General features: G+C 47.3%; 1 protein-coding gene across 1 annotated transcript; it reads left to right on the top strand.

Moving 5' to 3' along the window:
* Positions 1-617: 617 nt before the first annotated feature.
* Positions 618-9418, top strand: LOC100389230 (tubulin beta-8 chain). The gene is made up of 4 exons (XM_002758067.5): positions 618-727; positions 1004-1112; positions 1192-1302; positions 1769-9418. Exons 1-4 carry the CDS (start codon positions 671-673, stop codon positions 2830-2832), a joined length of 1341 nt encoding a protein of 446 aa, XP_002758113.1. The 5' UTR covers positions 618-670; the 3' UTR covers positions 2833-9418.
* The last annotated feature ends 8663 nt before the right edge of the window (positions 9419-18081 follow it).

Below are 18081 nucleotides of genomic sequence, written 5' to 3' on the forward strand. Positions count from 1 at the left end.
GTCACAGCAGCCTTATCCCAACACCTATTCTCAGCTTTAGGAATCAAGTATCACCTTCATTCTGTGTGGAGACGGCAGTCCTCTCGAAAGGTGAAAGAACTCATCAAATTCTAAAGAAGACTAGCGAAGTCAGAGGCCTGACTAGCTCTAACACCCATAGCTTACTATGGGTTTGAGTTGCTCCAAAGGAAATCTTATAATTAGGTCCTGTTGAGCTGGCATACAGAAAGCCTTTCCTAACCACAGATCTCCTCAAATGAAAGGACTTGTCAATTACAAAAGTATGTTATCAATCTAGGACAAGTGCAAAGGCACTCTGTGAATATGGAAACAAAAGGCTTTCCCTCCCACATGGAAGGAAAATTCAGTTTCAGCTCAGTTAGGGATTTACTCTCACTAAAGACATGGGAGGAACTTCTCCAGTTAACAAGCTTTCCCCAACATGGAAAGGACCACAGAAAGGCTACCTGAGCTCTCCAATAGACGTTAAACTCCAAGGGATTCATAGATGGGCCCACCTGTGTAAAAGTAAAGCTGTTTCTTATTCTGGGAGCCCGATCCAAGGCTGGGGGAGGTGGTCACGGGGCTATTTAAGCATTGGTAGCTGAGTCACTTCTGTGATTGTTTCTCCTTCTTGCGTTTTTTCTGCTGCTCTAGTCCTGCCTTGGCTATGAGGGAGATTGTGCTCACCCAAACTGGACAGTGCGGGAACCAGATAGGTGCAAAGGTTGGCAATCGGGGTTCTGAGGGCCCATCTCAGGCCTGCAGGGTGGCTGGTGAAGATGTTGGTAGTGGAAGGGGTGGCACCTCTGCATTGTGGTCCCTGGACTCCCTGCCCAGGATGTGGTCGAGTTGGGTGGCTAGCAAAGCTGCCAGCAAGAACCCCAAGGGGACCCAGTGACCTGAGAGTGGGGATGGAAGTCGCAGAGGGGCTGGGGCAACTCCAGCTCCCTGAGCTCCATGACTCAGCCCTGGCCTGTCTGGCCTCTTGCATCTCTCACAGTTCTGGGAGGTGATCTCTGATGAACATGGCATTGACCCTGCTGGCACCTACCACGGGGACAGTGACCTGCAGCTGGAACGCATCAATGTGTACTACAACGAGGCTAGTGGTGAGACCCCAGTCTTTCCCCAACCACCCTCCTGGAAATGGCAGCCCTCTCCTCACTGATGCCCTCCTGTTCCATTCAGGTGGCAGGTATGTGGCCCGTGCTGTGCTCGTGGATCTGGAGCCAGGCACCATGGACTCTGTGCGCTCAGGGCCCTTCGGGAAGATCTTCAGGCCAGACAACTTCATCTTTGGTGAGCTGTGGATGAGGACCGGGGTGCAACTTCTTAGCCAGGGCAGCTCAAAGTCAGTGAGTGCCCCAAGGTCATCTCTGTGGGAACTGTGGAACCGGGGTCCTTGAACACCCTCCCATCCTCTGAGTTACTCAATCTCCCTCTCCTAAACGGGCTTTGGGAGGAGCCCAGCTGTCCTCTCAAAGTGAGGAGTTGCTGATGTAACCTCCCTGCAGGGAGCTGAGCTGGGGTGGTGACCATGACCTTCCCTGGGAATGGTCAGGAGTCACCTGCAGCGAGTCTGTTAAGTAGTCTCAGGTTTGGCCCCTGATCTAGGGTCTCACAAGCAAGACTGCTGTCCTGTAACTTTAGGGGAGAGGGTTTCATTTGCTCCACCTGCAGGGTGAATGGTGCTTTTTGCATTGTGGTGGTGACCACTGATGACCATATACCTGGCCATCGAGTGACTGACTGAACTACCTTACAGGTCAGTGTGGGGCCGGGAACAACTGGGCCAAGGGATACTACACGGAAGGCGCGGAGCTGATGGAGTCGGTGATGGATGTTGTGAGAAAAGAAGCTGAGAGCTGTGATTGCCTGCAGGGTTTCCAGCTGACCCACTCCCTGGGTGGGGGGACTGGGTCTGGGATGGGTACCCTTCTCACGGGCAAAATTCGCGAGGAGTACCCAGACAGGATTATAAACACATTCAGTGTCCTGCCCTCGCCCAAGGTGTCAGACACCGTGGTGGAGCCGTATAATGCCACCCTCTCCGTTCACCAGCTGATAGAAAATGCAGACGAGACGTTCTGCATTGATAATGAAGCGCTCTATAACATCTGTTCCAGGACCTTAAAACTGACCACACCCACCTACGGTGACCTGAATCACCTGGTGTCTGCTACCATGAGTGGGGTCACCACGTGCCTGCGCTTCCCGGGCCAGCTGAATGCGGACCTGCGGAAGCTGGCAGTGAACATGGTTCCATTTCCCCGACTGCACTTCTTCATGCCCGGCTTTGCCCCGCTGACCAGTCGGGGCAGCCAGCAATACCGGGCCCTGACCGTGGCTGAGCTCACTCAGCAACTCTTCGATGCTAAGAATATGATGGCCGCCTGTGACCCCTGTCATGGCCGCTACCTAACTGTGGCTGCCATTTTCAGAGGTCGCATGTCCATGAGGGAGGTGGATGAGCAAATGTTCAACATTCAGAATAAGAACAGCAGCTACTTTGCTGAATGGCTCCCTCACAACGTGAAAACAGCCGTCTGTGACATCCCACCCCGGGGGCTAAAAATGTCGGCCACCTTCATTGGTAACAACACAGCGATCCAAGAGCTCTTCAACCGCGTCTCTGTACAGTTTACAGCTATGTTCAGGCGCAAGGCCTTCCTGCACTGGTACACGGGCGAGGGCATGGATGAGATGGAGTTCACCGAGGCCGAGAGCAACGTTAATGACCTGGTGTCAGAATACCAGCAATACCAAGACGCCACAGCTGAGGAGGAGGAGTTTGAGGAGTGTGCTGAGGAGGAGGAGGAGGTAGCCTAGAAGCTTCCTTTTCTAGGTAAAGGGCGAAGCAGTGTGGATTCTTTAGTGTGTTCTGATCGCCATGGTCACTATGTACGTCTTTGAGTCTTTTATCTCCTCCTGCTGCATTTTAAAGCATTTTCATAGTAAGTAGTCTGGCCTAATAAAGCACTTTCATAGCATCTGGGTTCACCTCCAGCTTCTTACTATAGGCCCTCTGGGTACTGCTTCCAGATGGGCATAGTGGTCCTGCAAGGCTGCAGCTGTCTTGGGCTTCTCACCTCCCAGGAGCAAGCAGTCCAGTGGCTCCTGGAGGGGGCGGCATGGGCTGTGGACATGGTAGCAGGCTTCATGCAAACTTGGGGCTGGCCTGGGCCTTGGGCAGCTACTTCATGTGAAACCCATTTCTGAAGGCAAGCCTTGGCTTATCCCATGTACTGAATTTCCGGGGGACCAGCTGGGCCTCTGTTTCTGAAACTTTATAAGTGGTCAGTGACCCCAGTGGATGATGTCCCCAATGTATCATCTCAGGGCAGGAATGTGGTCGGACAGTTGGCCCTGAAGCAGCAATGAAGTGTGGGCAAGTAGGGCCCCAGCCACCCCCTCACCATAACGGTCTGGGTGTGTCTGTGTGGCCTTATTCTCTTAATGAGGTGGGCATGGGGTATCTGGCAGGGGCTACTGGGCAGGAATTGAGCCCACCATATACTCACATGCAGTGAACCCCCTATGGAAGTGGAGCACATCCTGAAGGCCATAGATGCAGTTGCTGACCTGTATGCTTGGGGTAGTCTCTCTCCAAAGGCACAGGTGGGGTTTCTGAACAGGGCCTGGGAAGACAGGCAGGTGCTCACAAGTGCTGTTTTCCCCACTGGCAACCAGTGAGGAAAAAAATGCCTGCATGGAGGTCTGAGCTGCCCCAGTCTGGAGGGCTGATGGGCACTCTCCTGTCTGTCCCCCACTCCAAAACTTCAGGGCAATAATAATCCAAGATTGTCAGGATGAGACTGGTGAGGGTGGCACCTTTGGGGGTAGGTTCTTTAGCCTGGCAGGGTCTCCTCCCCAGGCTTCTCAGGAAGCCTGGACTTTCAAGGTCTGCTTCGAGGAAGCTGTCAAATGAGGTGTGTGTGAGCCGGGTGCTGGGCAGCATGCCAGGATACTGCTCTTCTACCTGGCTCTTGTAGAACTTGTCCATGGCCTGTGTGATGACCTCTTGGGTAATTCTCCTTCACCTGCCATATCAAACAGACAAGATGAAGGCAGTCTAGCCTGGGGTGGGTAGATGTACGGGTTTCACCCCAGGGCCCCTGGGCATACCCACCTGCCTCAGATGTGTCAGGGAAAACAGGTGAGGCTCCTCTTTTTATTGTCTGAATGTTGACAATGGGCTACTGGGGGCAAATGAGGCCAGGCAAAGAGGATAGTACCTCATCTTGAAAGAAGCTTCCAGGAGCAGGAAAAGGGACCTCTCTGACAGCTCTCTTCAGTGGCTTTCACCCTTTGAAGGGTGTCCTTGCCCAGCCCTGCCCAGGCACACACCCACCTGAGATGACCTTGTATGGACCCAGTTGGGAAGGTTCAGCGGCAGCCACCACCGGAACCTGCTCACACCTGGTGTCTCCACTGGAGCATGGGCTCAGATGTGCCTTCCTCCTGTAACAGTAGTGGGACAGCCGGAGTGGCAGAGGCGCAAGTCACTGCTGCAATTCCCACCTGAGTCTAAGTAGGGGTCGGGCTTGGTACCCACATATTTCCCAATTTCCTGGTTCCACCTGAGGGTGTTATGGTTAGGAGTGGTGCTCCTTCAGGCATTGTATCCATACGCTAGCTACTGGCTTGGGTTTCCGAAGTTTCTGGAGTCCCCCTTCCAGCCTGGAAAGCATGGTGAATAGTAGGGGAAGGACATTAAGACTGAAGCCAGCAGTACCTGTCTGGGTATGTTCTCTACCCCTGGCAGCCCCTGGCCCCTAGTTGTTTACTTCCTTGGGTGAGAGTCAGCTTAGGATCTCGATATTCTTGTAGGACTTCAGAACTGTACAGACAGGGGCCACGGAGGTAGCAGCATCTGGAACCAGCATCTAGCCAGCGTAGCAGGGTCCTAGGACTTGGCTTGGTCTCAGCAGGGAATTCAGGGAGGCTTGGATTTGCTTGAGCCCTAGATCAGCTTGGGCTTGGATATGGGAACGACCTGGAGCAGGGGCCCTTCTGCACGCTGGAGTCTTTGAGTAGTTGCACCCTGGTGCATCCATAGGTGTTCCCCACCTGGAGTGCAGCTGTGGATAGAAGCTGGCATAGTTGTGGAGGGAAGAGGAGGAGGTAGGATGAGTCTCCAGGGCAGCCCCTGCAGCCAGGAAGACTCTGCAAGTGAGATGCAGATCCGGCCTGTGGGCCACTTAGCAGCTGCTTGGCCGGCTGCGGTTCACCTGACCTCTGCTCACCAGTAAATGGGGGTTGCAGCAGCACTTGCCTTCTGGGACTCCTGCAACTTGAAGGGACAGCATACATTATGTGCTGAGAACGCACCTGACTCAGGCAAGCTTCTCCGACAGCACCACATCAGATTAACATCCAACTGTACAGGACAGCATCAGATCTCCCTATACCTCATTGCAACTGTAATAAAAGGGAGTCTCTGTCTTAGGGGAGCAAGCACAGGCATATTTGTGACTGGGCACATGACCCAGGTGGGGGAAAGGTCCTTGGATATGTGCTGGTTTCACTAGGAATCTGTGGCATGGATTTGGCCTGGACTCCTATACCCCTGGAGGCCAGTAGCCATTGTTTGGCCTCATGGGAAGGTGGTTGTTGATGGTTCAGTTTTGCAGGGCTTGTGTGATCACCCAAGGAGTGCAAATTGCCTTTATAAAAAACAAAAAGCCAAAATTGACAGAAGCTCACCAGTTGAAAAGGTGAGGAATGCTGGTAGTCATCCTCACCTGCCTTTTCCTCAGAAGTAAGTGGTGTTCAGAGGTGGATTTGGTTCCTTCCCAGCCTTTCCCTGTTGCATGTAGCTGTGTGCATGTACTTGGGTGTGTACACACACATGTTTCCTGGCGGGGTTACTTTTTTTTTGGGGGGGGATAACTGGAGATGCAGCCTGGCATTTGCTTACCCTGTCTTGAGTGTGGAGTCCTCTATAGAGTGGGCATCGGGTACTTACTAGCTGGCCTTAGCTGTAAGTTTCTGCTCTTCACAGACATGCTGGCCACTCAGTGACATTCATGTGGGCTTGTTCGCGGCTAGTATGATGAGACCAGTGAATAAGCTTGCAATTCCTTGGCAAGGAAATGGATGGTAGGTTAAAAGAACTTCAAATCAAAATTAATGGCAGAATAGCAAGATAAGAAGTTGGATATACTCTTCAAAAAAGTTCCTTTGTTATGACTGCATAGTATTCCATGGTGTATATGTGCCACATTTTCTTTAGCCAGTCTCTTTCACAGACTTTGCCTGAGAGTGTGGAGATCAATACTCCCAGAGGCAAGACCATGTTAGCAGTGGAAGGGTGGGGGAGTTCCAGTGTTTAAAAGTCCTCTTACGTCGATAACACTTCAGTCCATTCTTAGCTCTACTTTTGCTTTGTCAACGAGGCCTTGGTTCCATGACCATAGGTAAACGTCCCCTCCAACCATTTGCTTTCTATTTGTAACATTTGTCCTCCAGCTGTTAGTGACAGACTTTGCTTTAATAGGAAGCAAGGGGCAGGGCAGGAATTTCTCATCACACTGTGGGTGCATAGCTTGTGTGCATGTGTGCAGAAGTATGTGCTTGGTTATCTCCTGAAATTTTTGATGTGAGCCTATGATGAAAAGCCAGACATAACAGTGTTAAGCGAGTGGCCTGTGATTCTGAGTTATCTTTGTCAGCATTCCTTTCTCAAGGTACTGAAAGAAGACGTTTCCCTGCTTTCTACAAAACCTCTGGTTAGGCATGAAGGGGAGAACTAACTGATCAGAGAACTGTTAGTTTTCAAAAGGACTCATTGCCAGTGGAAAGGGGAGAAAGAGAAAAAATGACCCTGCAGAAAGCAAATGCTCTGATGATTCATGTGTTATGTGCAATTATTTTGAATAAGAACTAAAAATTAAACACTGCTTGAGGCTGGGAATTTCTTGGAAAGAAAGGATAAAACGTTATTTTCCTCTAAGGACAACCTTAATATTTGTGCCACAGGGTAAAGTAATTTTCACAAGCATCGTTTTGTTTGCCCATTTTCATTCTCAGGCTGAATTAAACTTCACTTTTCATTTTTGATTGAATCTGTCTTTGCTTGAGCAGTGGTTTGTAGTTCTTGAAGAGATCCTTCATATCCCTTGTTAGTTGTGTTTTTAGGTATTTTATTCTCTTTGTAGCAATTGTAAATGGGAGTTCACTCATGATTTAGCTCTCTGATGGCTACTGTGGGTGCATAGGAATGCTTGTGTTTTTTGCATATTGATTTTGTATCCTGAGACTTTGCTGACGTTGCTTATCAGCTTAAGGAGATTTTGGGCTGAGACAATAGGGTCTTCTAAATGTACAATCATGTCACTTGCAAGTAGAGACAATTTGACTTCCTCTTTTCCTAATTGAATGCCCTGGCCAGGACTTCAATACTATGTTGAATAGGAGTGGTGAGAGAGGGCTGACAAGTTCTGAGTGACCCAGAAAGTCCTTATTATGAGATAATGTGATGGGGGATGCAGTGAATCCATTACATCTCTGCTGGAATTGCTTTCTTGGAGACTTTGAGATGTCAGGGTTGAAATGTCACTCAGGAAGACACTGGGCTGGTAGATAACTAGAAGAGGGGGAGAGTTAGTCCTGATTTGGTACCTCAGTTCTGCCACTCACCAGTTCTGCTCTTTCTAGGGAGATTATGTAACATACCAGCACCAATAGTCATCACTGAAGGTCATAAGTTCTATAAAGTAAGTAGCATTTGCTCCATTTTACAGAAGAGGATACAGCATCAGAAAAGTCATTTGCTTTCCCTAAGTGCCCTGGACACATTTATTACCTGGATGCAAACTCAGGCTTTGGGATGCCATGACCTGTGAGAATTCCATCACATCATCACTGTCTTCCCAAAATGGGTTTGGCCATAATTGGACACAGGAGAGGCCCATTGTTAAGGAACCATAGCCACATCAAGGAGTGGTTTGAACTCTCAGCATGCTGCCTACTAGTAAAGCTCGCATGTATTCTGTTGAGTGGTTTATATAACTTAAAAAGACCCAGTGATAGTGCTTTGATGTTGACCAATAACAGCAAGACTCTTCTGTTCTCTCTTGTCCTGTATTCTCTCTCAAATTCTGTGCTCTGATTAGTAGCTGAATCTCTTGTTCCTACCAAGTGATTAATTCTTGTAAACAAGTGTATTTGGTTGTAGCACTGCCATCACTCCAATTCTTGGTAAGAAAGGGAGAACGGAGCCATCTTCCATAAGATTATTGGAGAGATGACTATGACAATGCATCTATAGTGCTTAATACCGTGCCTGGAACAGAATAGCACCTGCTATCAGTCGTAACTATTATTAGTGCCATTTTAAACTAGCTGTGCTTGCAGGTGTGTCCCTTGGCCTCAAACCTTCACAATAGCTGCTGCTGTATCTGCAGCAACACGCAACTCCAATGCACGCACTTTCTAACGTGTCCTATGTCAGGGTTTTGGATGTAAGGATTGCTCACTTTTTTCTCTTTCTTAGAATTGCTCTCTGCTTTCTTTTCCCCTGACTACTTGCATTTTTAAGATAAATCAATTTAAAAATGTGAAGTGGTCTTGCCTCATAGGTACCATAAGTATAAAATAATAATGCCAGACTCATCTTGGAAACCTTATCATACCCTCTCTAAAGGCAAATACCTGTTTTTCAGGTCCAACCCTTCACTGAGAGGCAATGAGATTTAAGCCCTGTGCCCAAGTCTCAGGGCCTGTTCAGTCTTAGAGGAGAAGCTCCTCCCTGTGATTCCCAAGGCAGATGGTGGTGAATTAATTCTAATGAACATGGAACAGTCAGCCTATCTGTGTCCCTGGGATGTGACCCAGGGGGTTAATCTCCCATCTCCTGGTTGATCGCTCTCATGCGCAGTCTGAATTAAGCCTCAGTTTTCACTTTTGATTGAATCTGTCTTTGCTGACAGAAGTTTTCTTGGCAACTCAAAGTCCTCAGTATAAGAGTATATGATGGAGGATGCAGTGAATTCGTAATGTCTCTGCCATACTTTCTGGAGACTTTGAGATGTCAGGGTGGAAATGTCACATGATGTCACTGGACAGGTAGATAACTGAAGAAATGGCCCCATGAAGGCATTGTTTATCCCTGTTCCAAACATATCTGGCTCCTTTTGAGAGGCAAATAAGGAAGGAGGAAGAGAGTTATTCCTGAATTTGTACCCTGGTTCTGCCACTTACCAGCTCTGCTGCTCTTGCTAGGAGATCATGTTAAAATACCAACACCAATAATATCACTGAATGTTATGAGTGTTTTATAGCCTCACTACCCAAAATGTGGTTCTTGGGCCAGCAGCACTGTCATTTCCTGGATGCTTGCAAGAAATGTAGCCTTTCAGGCCGCACCCCAAAGTACTTAGAAATTCTGATTAAATAAAGAATATGCATCTAATCAAATCCTCTGAGTAATTTGTATGCTCTGGACAGTTTGGTAATTGCACTTGCAATTATCTCATTTCTTCTTCAATGATACTAAAGATACTCATTTTGTAAACTCTATCTCCTGGCAATACTAACCACTACCCTGCTTTACGTGGAAGGAAACTGAGGCTCAGAGAGGCCAAATGGCTTGCTCAGTATCATACAATCAGAAAGAGGGTTTGAAGCCAGGTTCCCACCAAAGCAGACACTCTTAACCACTATGCAGTTGGGAGACTTAAATAAGATGCTAAGTATCCATCACTCAGAGTACCTGGCCCACCATAGATGGACAATACATGCTGGTAACCTTCTCTGTTACTTCTGTTCTCTTTCTCTGTTCTGGTTATTTTGAGACTTCCAGATGCTCCCTTGCCATGGCATTGATGTTGGCCCACCCTAGATAAGAGAGGCCCTAACTAAGTTCCTGGCTCCCCCTTGACTAGGGCAGTGTTCTCAACTGTGCTTTGGAGGGAGTGATGTCTGTTTTCCCTCTGGATCTTAGAGGGTATCCTAAAGGGTGTTGCCAGCCCCTCTTCTTCCCTTCATCCCCACTGCAAAGAACTTGATGATGTTTGCTCCTGACCATAAAGCTGGCAATGAAAGCAATGCCTTGATAGGCTGGCTGGCATCTTGTTCCCTTCCTCTTGACAGGTATCATGGATTTTCCTAGAGCAGACATGGGATGAGTTCAGGATTTTCATCCTTGATTTATTTTGTTCCTGGGAGTTGCATAAATGGACTGGTCTTTGTCAAGGGGACTTGTGGTTTCACAATTATTTTTATTTGGAAAAATAAAGGGTTCTAATTTATAGAAAGATTATTTCTAAAGAGGATGAGCATATTTATAGTTAACCAGTTGCTATGGTTTTGGTTTCTCAGTAATAAGTATGTTAAATCATACAGGACAGGAGAATGGCAGAAGGATTGAAAGAGAGACATGGAATCTTTTGATACATAAATAGGATGGAGGAAGGGGAGGAGAGTTAGTTTTGTTAAATAAACAGAAGTATAATTGAGTCCCACAATCCTATCATTTCTAGACCCAATTTTTCAACCAGGTGTAGCTCAGATCTTATTAGGTGTTCCTTAGAAGACTGCAGATCTAGAGCCTGTGACAGTCACACCACCTAGTCAACCTAATCTCAGGCTTTAGACATGAGCATATGGTGAGGAAATGCCTTGGGACAAGGTGGAAAACTCCTGGGGCAGCTGGGTGAAGATTATAGTGAATCAGAAGTTATTGAAGTAACTTCTCTCATTTGATTAATATCCTTGACAAGGAGTTTAGGGAACTGATGAAAAGTGGATTTGTAACTGTTTTAGGGAAGGACGTCTGAAATTAGGAGAAGAAAGGAGAATGTGCATACACTTCGGAGAGCCTACTGACCATAACAGAAAATATTATTTATTGTTGCATAATGAATCTCCTCAAAAACTAAGTGACTTAAACAGCAACAAATGCTTATTATAACACAGTTTGTGTGTCAGAAATTCAGGAGTGATTTAGCCTTGTGGTTGTGGCTTAGGGTCTGTCATGGAGTTCTAGTTAAGATGTTGGCAAGGACTGCAATCTCTGAAAATTTAAATGAAATTTCCAATGGGACCAGAAGATCCATTGCTGATTTACATGACTGGAAAGAGTACTGTCTCTTGGCAAGATGCCTTCATTCCTTGGACATTCAAGAATGCTTTGGAGTGCCTTGAGGGTCCTCACAACCTTGTGTCTGCCTTCCCTCAGAGCACACATTTAAAGAGAGCAAGAAAACAGCTGCAATCTCTTAAGACCTAGCCTCAGAAGTCACACATTGCCATTTTCACAATATCCTATTGGTTATACAAGTCAGCTCTCTCTAGTGTGAGCATTCTCATTACACAAGAATGTGAATACTGGTAGGTGGGAATCACTGGGGGCCATCTTTGAGGCTGGATATCATGAAAGATAACATATAGTTATTTAGGGACTGGGGCAAGTGGGGGTTCTGGGTTTCTAACACTCTCCTTAATTGTGTTATCTTAGATCACTTGGAATCTCTTAGTCGCTGCTTCTTAATCTCTAAAGATATTAGAATGATCTGAAATACTCTAATACTATGGGATTTTGGTCTGATGGAAAGATGGAAAACTTGCCATCTGAGGACCTCCGTTTGAAGTCCAACTCCCTCTCGCTTGCTGGAAGGTCTGATGCAAGTCACTCCCAGTTCTGAAGAATGAATTTTTGATCTGCAAAGTGGGGATGGTCCTGAGAATTAAAAGACATAATGGATGTGGAAGTGTCTTAAAAATTTAAGTTCCATGCACCTTGTAAGATGTTTTATTTCCTCATAAAAAAGCTGAAGTAGAGGAAGCCAGAAGGAAGTATCATTTTCTTTTCATTAAATTAATGAAAATAAAATTACCTTCTACTCTTCAATGCGTTATGAGCCCTGGAAACAGGCTCTTCTCTCTGCAGGCTACACTGATCTTTTGAGTTGTGCCAGGTGGTTATGAGGGACTGTGTTCTCTTTCTGGGTCCATGAGGGGATGTAGCTTTAAGGGCAAGAATTTCCCAGCATCATGATCCCCTCCCATCTCTCTCCATCTGGGAGATTCAATGGCTTATGTTTGAATTTTGTGGGCACCGGAAGAAACTAAAAGTCAGTCACTCCAGTGGAAGTTCTAAGGAACTCCTTTCATTGGCCCAGGGTCTCGGAGAAGGTGGGGGTTTCTCCCAGGATAAAAGTCCATGCTCCCTCCCCTGCACCAGATTTCCAACTTTCTAGAATCCCCTCCCACACGGTGGAGGCCCCTCTGGGATTTCTTTTCTGGAATCCCCTTCCACACTCTTTATGGAAGCATTTCTCTTCTCCTTTCCTTCTCTTTTCTCTACCTAAATAAAATCACCTTCCTGCAACACTGTTTTTGGTCCAAAATTTAACTTTGCATGCATATGGTGCAGCTGAAGTGGTCCCATTGCTTGTTCTTTTAAGAAGTTGGAGGCCAGGAGCCCACAACATCCAAGAAGAAACCTGGTTATAGTTATTATAATAGAAACTAAAAGCCATGTTATTTCACATGTATGCTTTACAATTTAAAAAGAGCTTTTACCGACATGCTATTTAGGCCTCATTTTTTTGCCAGTATAAAATAACTTGTTCATGAAGGTATTTTTTAAATGAGTAGTTTTTAGAAATGTGAAAGTATGATTTTGGAAACTTCATGCTGATTGTTATTTTTAGGATTGTTTATCACCCTCTCCCACGAAGTGGGTAAAGTTGGTCAAGTAGATCTCCTTATCCTTTCACACATGAGTAATTTGGATCTCAGAAAAGCTAAGTGGCTTCCCAAAGACTCGGAGCCACTCAGGATGAATCTGTAAAGGCACACCTTATGTCTATGGCTATTTTTTTTATTGTGCTTTAAACCACTGAGATAAAAATGACAAACTAATCAAAATTAATAAATTCTATAAACCTATCTTATGTTCTTTCCTGATGCCAAGTACTAGAGTCATAAAGATGAATAAAATGTGGTTTCTCACCTTGTGTAACTCACTCGCTGGTGGAGATGGTGGGTCAGGCTAGACATGCAGGCAAATAATTTCAAGATAGTATGATACACCTCACTGCAGAAGTTTATTAAAATGTGCCCTGGGGGAAAACCAGAGACCAAAACATGAGCTTCTGATTGAGGTTGTAAGAAGAAAGGAGGGGGGTGGCTTAAGCTGTATGGTGGAAGCAGGAAGGGAGTTGTTGAGTAGAGTACGATGGGCAGCACACAGTGTGCAGAACTGTGTTAGGGCTGGGGTTAGTGATGCATAAATTATGAAAAAGTTCCTTAAACTCAAGTTTAGCTGTAAGTAAATCACTCTACACATGTTAGTGGTTCCTGTGATTTTCTTCCACATGGAAAGTAAAAGTCTGGAGAGAATGACTTTTACCAGAAATCCAGATCTTATCCATCCCTTCAGATGATGGTTTGGTATTTTAAGCATTTTCCTTTATGTTAGTTTATACACTCATTCCACCTACACACTAAAATGTTTCTTGATAAAACACTAATTTGAGGAATTCCTGGATCCCTGACTGAAGCTATGAGCCCCTTCTCTGAGACCTAAGTGCTTTTTCGAGGTAGGACATAATTAAATGATTAAATCTGTAACAGGCAGGGGTGCTGTGGCTGCTCAGAGGTGAGCCAGTGTCTGGGGGTCTCCCGCTGAAGGTGGAGGGATGATGGAGGCTGCTCTGCAGAGGAGGGGATGTAGGATGGGACTCCTTGCCATCCAGGGAAGTCTCTGAGATCCAGGGGAGGAGGGGAGTACACTGGCAGGCTGTCTGCTATCTTCAATGGGATCAGCTTCCTCTGGACTGGATGAGGTCTTGGTGGACTGAGCTATCTGGTGGGCACGGGGAACCAGCCATTCAGAGTAGGAAATTATCCCACTGCTCTAATCTGAGGCTACTATGGAAAATAGGGAGTGAACCACTATAGTTTTGGCAAATATGTGGATTATCACACAAGAGATTCAGCTGCAAAGGTGAGAGTTACCACTGGATCCATGTCCACGTGACCAGGGCTAAGGCCTGTGACTCTCACATGTCCCACCCCACACTGGCATGCCTGTGTCCAGGGTGACATGTATTCAGCAGCCAGCGTGGCACAGGCAGCCACTGTATGACATCCCCCCACTGGCCAGGATGTCCTGGCACCCCCACATGCTTGTCTGTCTCTGACATCCCCCCACTGGCCAGGATGTCCTGGCACCCCCACGTGCTTGTCTGTCTCATTCTCTTGCACCCCAAAGAAGAGAGAAGACCAAAGTCTTCCCTGGTGGGGGCTCCCACGTGTCTTGTTTTGCAAGCTGGGCATCTGGAGCGTGCAGTGACCCATCCTCCTGGGTGCTTCAGTTACCAGCAAAGGCTCTGCTCAGCGTGGACAGAGGAGGCTCCATGGGGAGTGATGGAGCGTCCACAGACAGTGGGAGATGGAACCACACACAATGGAATCTCAAAGCTGGAAGCATTGTGTGATTACAGGAATTGCCTGCCTGGTTCTATTTATCCATGGACAGTGGGAGCTGGAGCCACATGCAATGGAATCAGAAAGCTGGAGACTTTGTGTGATTACAGGAATTGTCTGCCTGGCTCTATTTGATATCATTGTTTGATGATACAAGAAAATGGACAGTGACTAGCTGGCAACTTGCTGGTAGACAAACTCAAGTAGCTTCTTGCAAGTAAGAAAAGAAAGGAAAATATATGTACATTTATTTCTGCATGTGGTCTATTTGGCTGGGGATTTGGGGAAGGCCATTGCGATGGAAATTGAGAATTAATTCCTTCTCTTTAGAATTCAGTCTTCCACTTGCCATGTGCTTTTCCCAGAGTCTGTGGTGACACTGAGCGTTGTCTCATGAGAACGTTAGCCAGAATTCCAAGTTACATCCTCACCACCTGTGGCATGTGGATGAAGCGCCTTCAGATCTGGGCTAGTGCCTCAGTAGGCTATTGCTCCAATGGCAAATGAACCGGAGAAGAAGCTTCACAGATGTAAAGACTAACGAAATGAGAACATTCATTAATTAATACATAAGTGATGCTATTTTTCTTAAAACGAAAAGGTAATGTAAATTTATTAGTTTTACTAATTGGATGTTTTTGTAATTTAGTTGAATTGTCAAAATACCTAGTATATAGAACCACATGGAAAAATAAATTTGGACAAAAATGGAAAACGTGGGCCTAACGATTGAATTCACATAATTTACAGAGGCTTTGAGTCTAATGAAATCAATCTTTTGAGGCGTTAAAAACATCTACAGGTGGCACATTGTGTAGCTGTAAAATGATGAAGTCGGTGACACAGCAGATAAAGTTATGAAAGACACTAAGTGAAGGCAGCAGAAATGAACAAAGGGAGAAACTGGCTGCGTTGGGTCAGACCTGCAGGCTGTGGCATCTTTCCTGGGTCTCCCCCGCCCACTGAGCCTGCCCCCTCCAGCTGTGACCCTGGGAATTCACAGGCTTGTTGACTTGAGGAAGCTCACTGTGGAGTGAGGAGTCCCATCGCTACTGGATGTGTAGAGCAAGTTAAATTCAAAATAATGATAAGGAAATCATAAAAATAAGAGCAGAAATTACCGAAATGGGACATGGAAAAATAACAGAGAAAAATCAGTGAATTGAAAACCTGGTTGTTTAATAGATTGATGAAATTGATCAACCTCTAGGCCAACAGAGAGAGAGAGCGAGAGAGAGAGAGAGAGAGAGAGAGAGAGAGAGAGAGAGAGAGAGAGAGAGAGAGAGAGAGAGAGAGCACAAACTCCCAAGGACCGGCCTTCTCCTAGAGATGACCTGGAACTTCTGCTGCAAACGCTTCCCCAGCATGGGAGGGTCTCCAGGAACGACAGGGCCACATTGCCCCTTCTTTCACTCTGAACAGGGAAAGCTGTGTTGCCAGTTTCTGAAATGCCTTCTCTTGCCTTGATCCTGGGTCTGGGCACCTCACTGTCTCCATGGCAGTCTGTGCCCCAAAGCCCGGGGGGAGACACTGTGGAGGGAAGATGCAGCAGCAAGTGTGTTAAGTGAAACCCAGCCTGCCAGGGAGCCTGCCACAGAGCCTGCCACGGAGCCTGCCATGGTGCCTGCCACGGAGCCTGCCATGGTGCCTGCCATGGAGCCTGCCACGGTGCCTGCCACGGAGCCTGCCACGGTGCCTGCCACAGTGCCTGCCACGGAGCCTGCCACGGTGCCTGCCACGGTGCCTGCCACGGTGCCTGCCATGGAGCCTGCCATGGTGCCTGCCATGGAGCCTGCCACGGTGCCTGCCACGGTGCCTGCCACGGTGCCTGCCACGGTGCCTGCCACGGAGCCTGCCACGGAGCCTGCCACGGTGCCTGCCACGGTGCCTGCCATGGTGCCTGCCACGGTGCCTGCCATGGTGCCTGCCACGGAGCCGGCCATGGTGCCTGCCACAGAAATGCTTTCCAGGTCACACTCCAGGAGCATGCATGTCCTTTGTCAGTGCAGCTACGCTGTGGGCATCTCCAGAGAGCACTCTCCCAGCTGGCTCAACACAGCAAAAAGCTAAAAGGCTCCAGATTCCTAAGTGACTTTTAGGTTAAAAAATTTAAAAAAATGAATAAAGCAATGATGAGAATAAATCCGACCTGCATTAAGAAGATTTCTGCATTGTGTTTTCTTCCTTATTCTCCTTCCTTTTTTTCCACATACTTTTAAATGAAAACAGCACCAGGGACACCTGGGCACCTGGGAGGAAGAGCAGGGGCCCTCCCTGCACAGAGCTGCTCCCAGGGAGACATGCCAGCTTCACATAACTTCAGCTGTTTGAGGCGCCTGATCTGATATTAAATACTTTGCATTGCCAAGTAGCAGGTGTACTTGGCTGTGCCGGGGCCTTAAGATGAGATGTCCGATATCTGAAGCAGTCTGGAGGCCACTGCGATGACTCCCCCAGCTACTTCCCCATCCTCCTGATCTGGGTGCTCAGTAAATTCGGTTAAATCACTATTTAAATATCCATGCCCTCTTCTGCCCCTGCTCTAGAAATGAACTTAAACCCCACCCTCTGCCTCTCCATGTACCTCTAGTTCACCCCTCCCCGCTCTCCAACAAACTCACCTGCTGGGTGGGCATCGATCCCAGCTTTTCCTTGGAAGCAGCTCCCGGGGGCCTCTGTGCCCCATCCCAGGTGCTAGGTCCTTTGGGGACACCAGACCTCACCTGGGCCCCAGAACCCACCTCCCTGATCTCTTCCCCTGACACCGTTCACTCCTTCATCCTGGCACAGCTGCGTTCCAGACACCCCCAAGGAGGGATGCTTGCGGATGAACTCAGGTATTCCTTTTTAACCCTTAGGGACATCTGTCCACATCTGTGTTTTCTCCTTATTTTGAGAGATGTCCTCCACTCTGTCTTCTCCACTACAGGCCATTATATCATTTGTTGTAATGCTCTGTGTTTTTCTAAGTTCTATTAGTGTGTTGTAACCTCGCACTAAATGTAGAATAAGGTTGATATCAACTGTCTCCTATGTCCACCTATCATCTATTGTAATTAACCTGCTTATTGAGTTTCTCAACTCCCTGCAGTCCTACCCGGTGTGTTTCACCTTTTCTTTTTGATTCTGATTATCTGAGTCTCTCTGTGCTTTGTGGAGATTTTCAACAGTTGGGGAAGCCCCAAGGTGCATTTAGGTTTAAAGTCAGTTGCATTCATGGGCAGTTTTGCCTCAAAGGGGCTTCAGAGTGTGCAGTTTGGCATGAGAACCTTTTCCTGGGGACCTTAGATGTGTGTGTCTTTTCTCCTGGGATGTTTAGATTCCTCAGAACAGAATCCGACTTGTTAGGGTTAGGGTTAGGGTTAGGGTTAGGGTTAGGGTTAGGGTTAGGGTTAGGGTTAGGGCTAGGGCTAGGGCTAGGGTTAGGGTTAGGGTTAGGGTTAGGGTTAGGGCTAGGGCTAGGGTTAGGGTTAGGGTTAGGGTTAGGGTTAGGGTTAGGGTTAGGGTTAGGGTTAGGGTTAAGGTTAGGGTTAGGGTTAGGGTTAGGGTTAGGGTTAGGGTTAGGGTTAGGGTTAGGGTTTTAGGGTTAGGGTTAGGGTTAGGGTTAGGGAAAAAAAAAAAAAAAAGGTTAGGGTTAGG

Source organism: Callithrix jacchus, chromosome 14, assembly GCF_049354715.1.
Source record: "Callithrix jacchus isolate 240 chromosome 14, calJac240_pri, whole genome shotgun sequence".
NCBI lineage: Eukaryota > Metazoa > Chordata > Mammalia > Primates > Cebidae > Callithrix > Callithrix jacchus.

Excerpts from the sequence above, each read along its gene's own strand:
- LOC100389230 (XM_002758067.5), top strand. The coding sequence starts at position 671 with ATGAGGGAGATTGTGCTCACCCAAACTGGACAGTGCGGGAACCAGATA. Across the intron at positions 728-1,003 it reads GGAACCAGATAGGTGCAAAG|TTCTGGGAGGTGATCTCTGA; the intron begins GTTGGCAATCGG and ends CATCTCTCACAG. Across the intron at positions 1,113-1,191 it reads GTACTACAACGAGGCTAGTG|GTGGCAGGTATGTGGCCCGT; the intron begins GTGAGACCCCAG and ends TGTTCCATTCAG.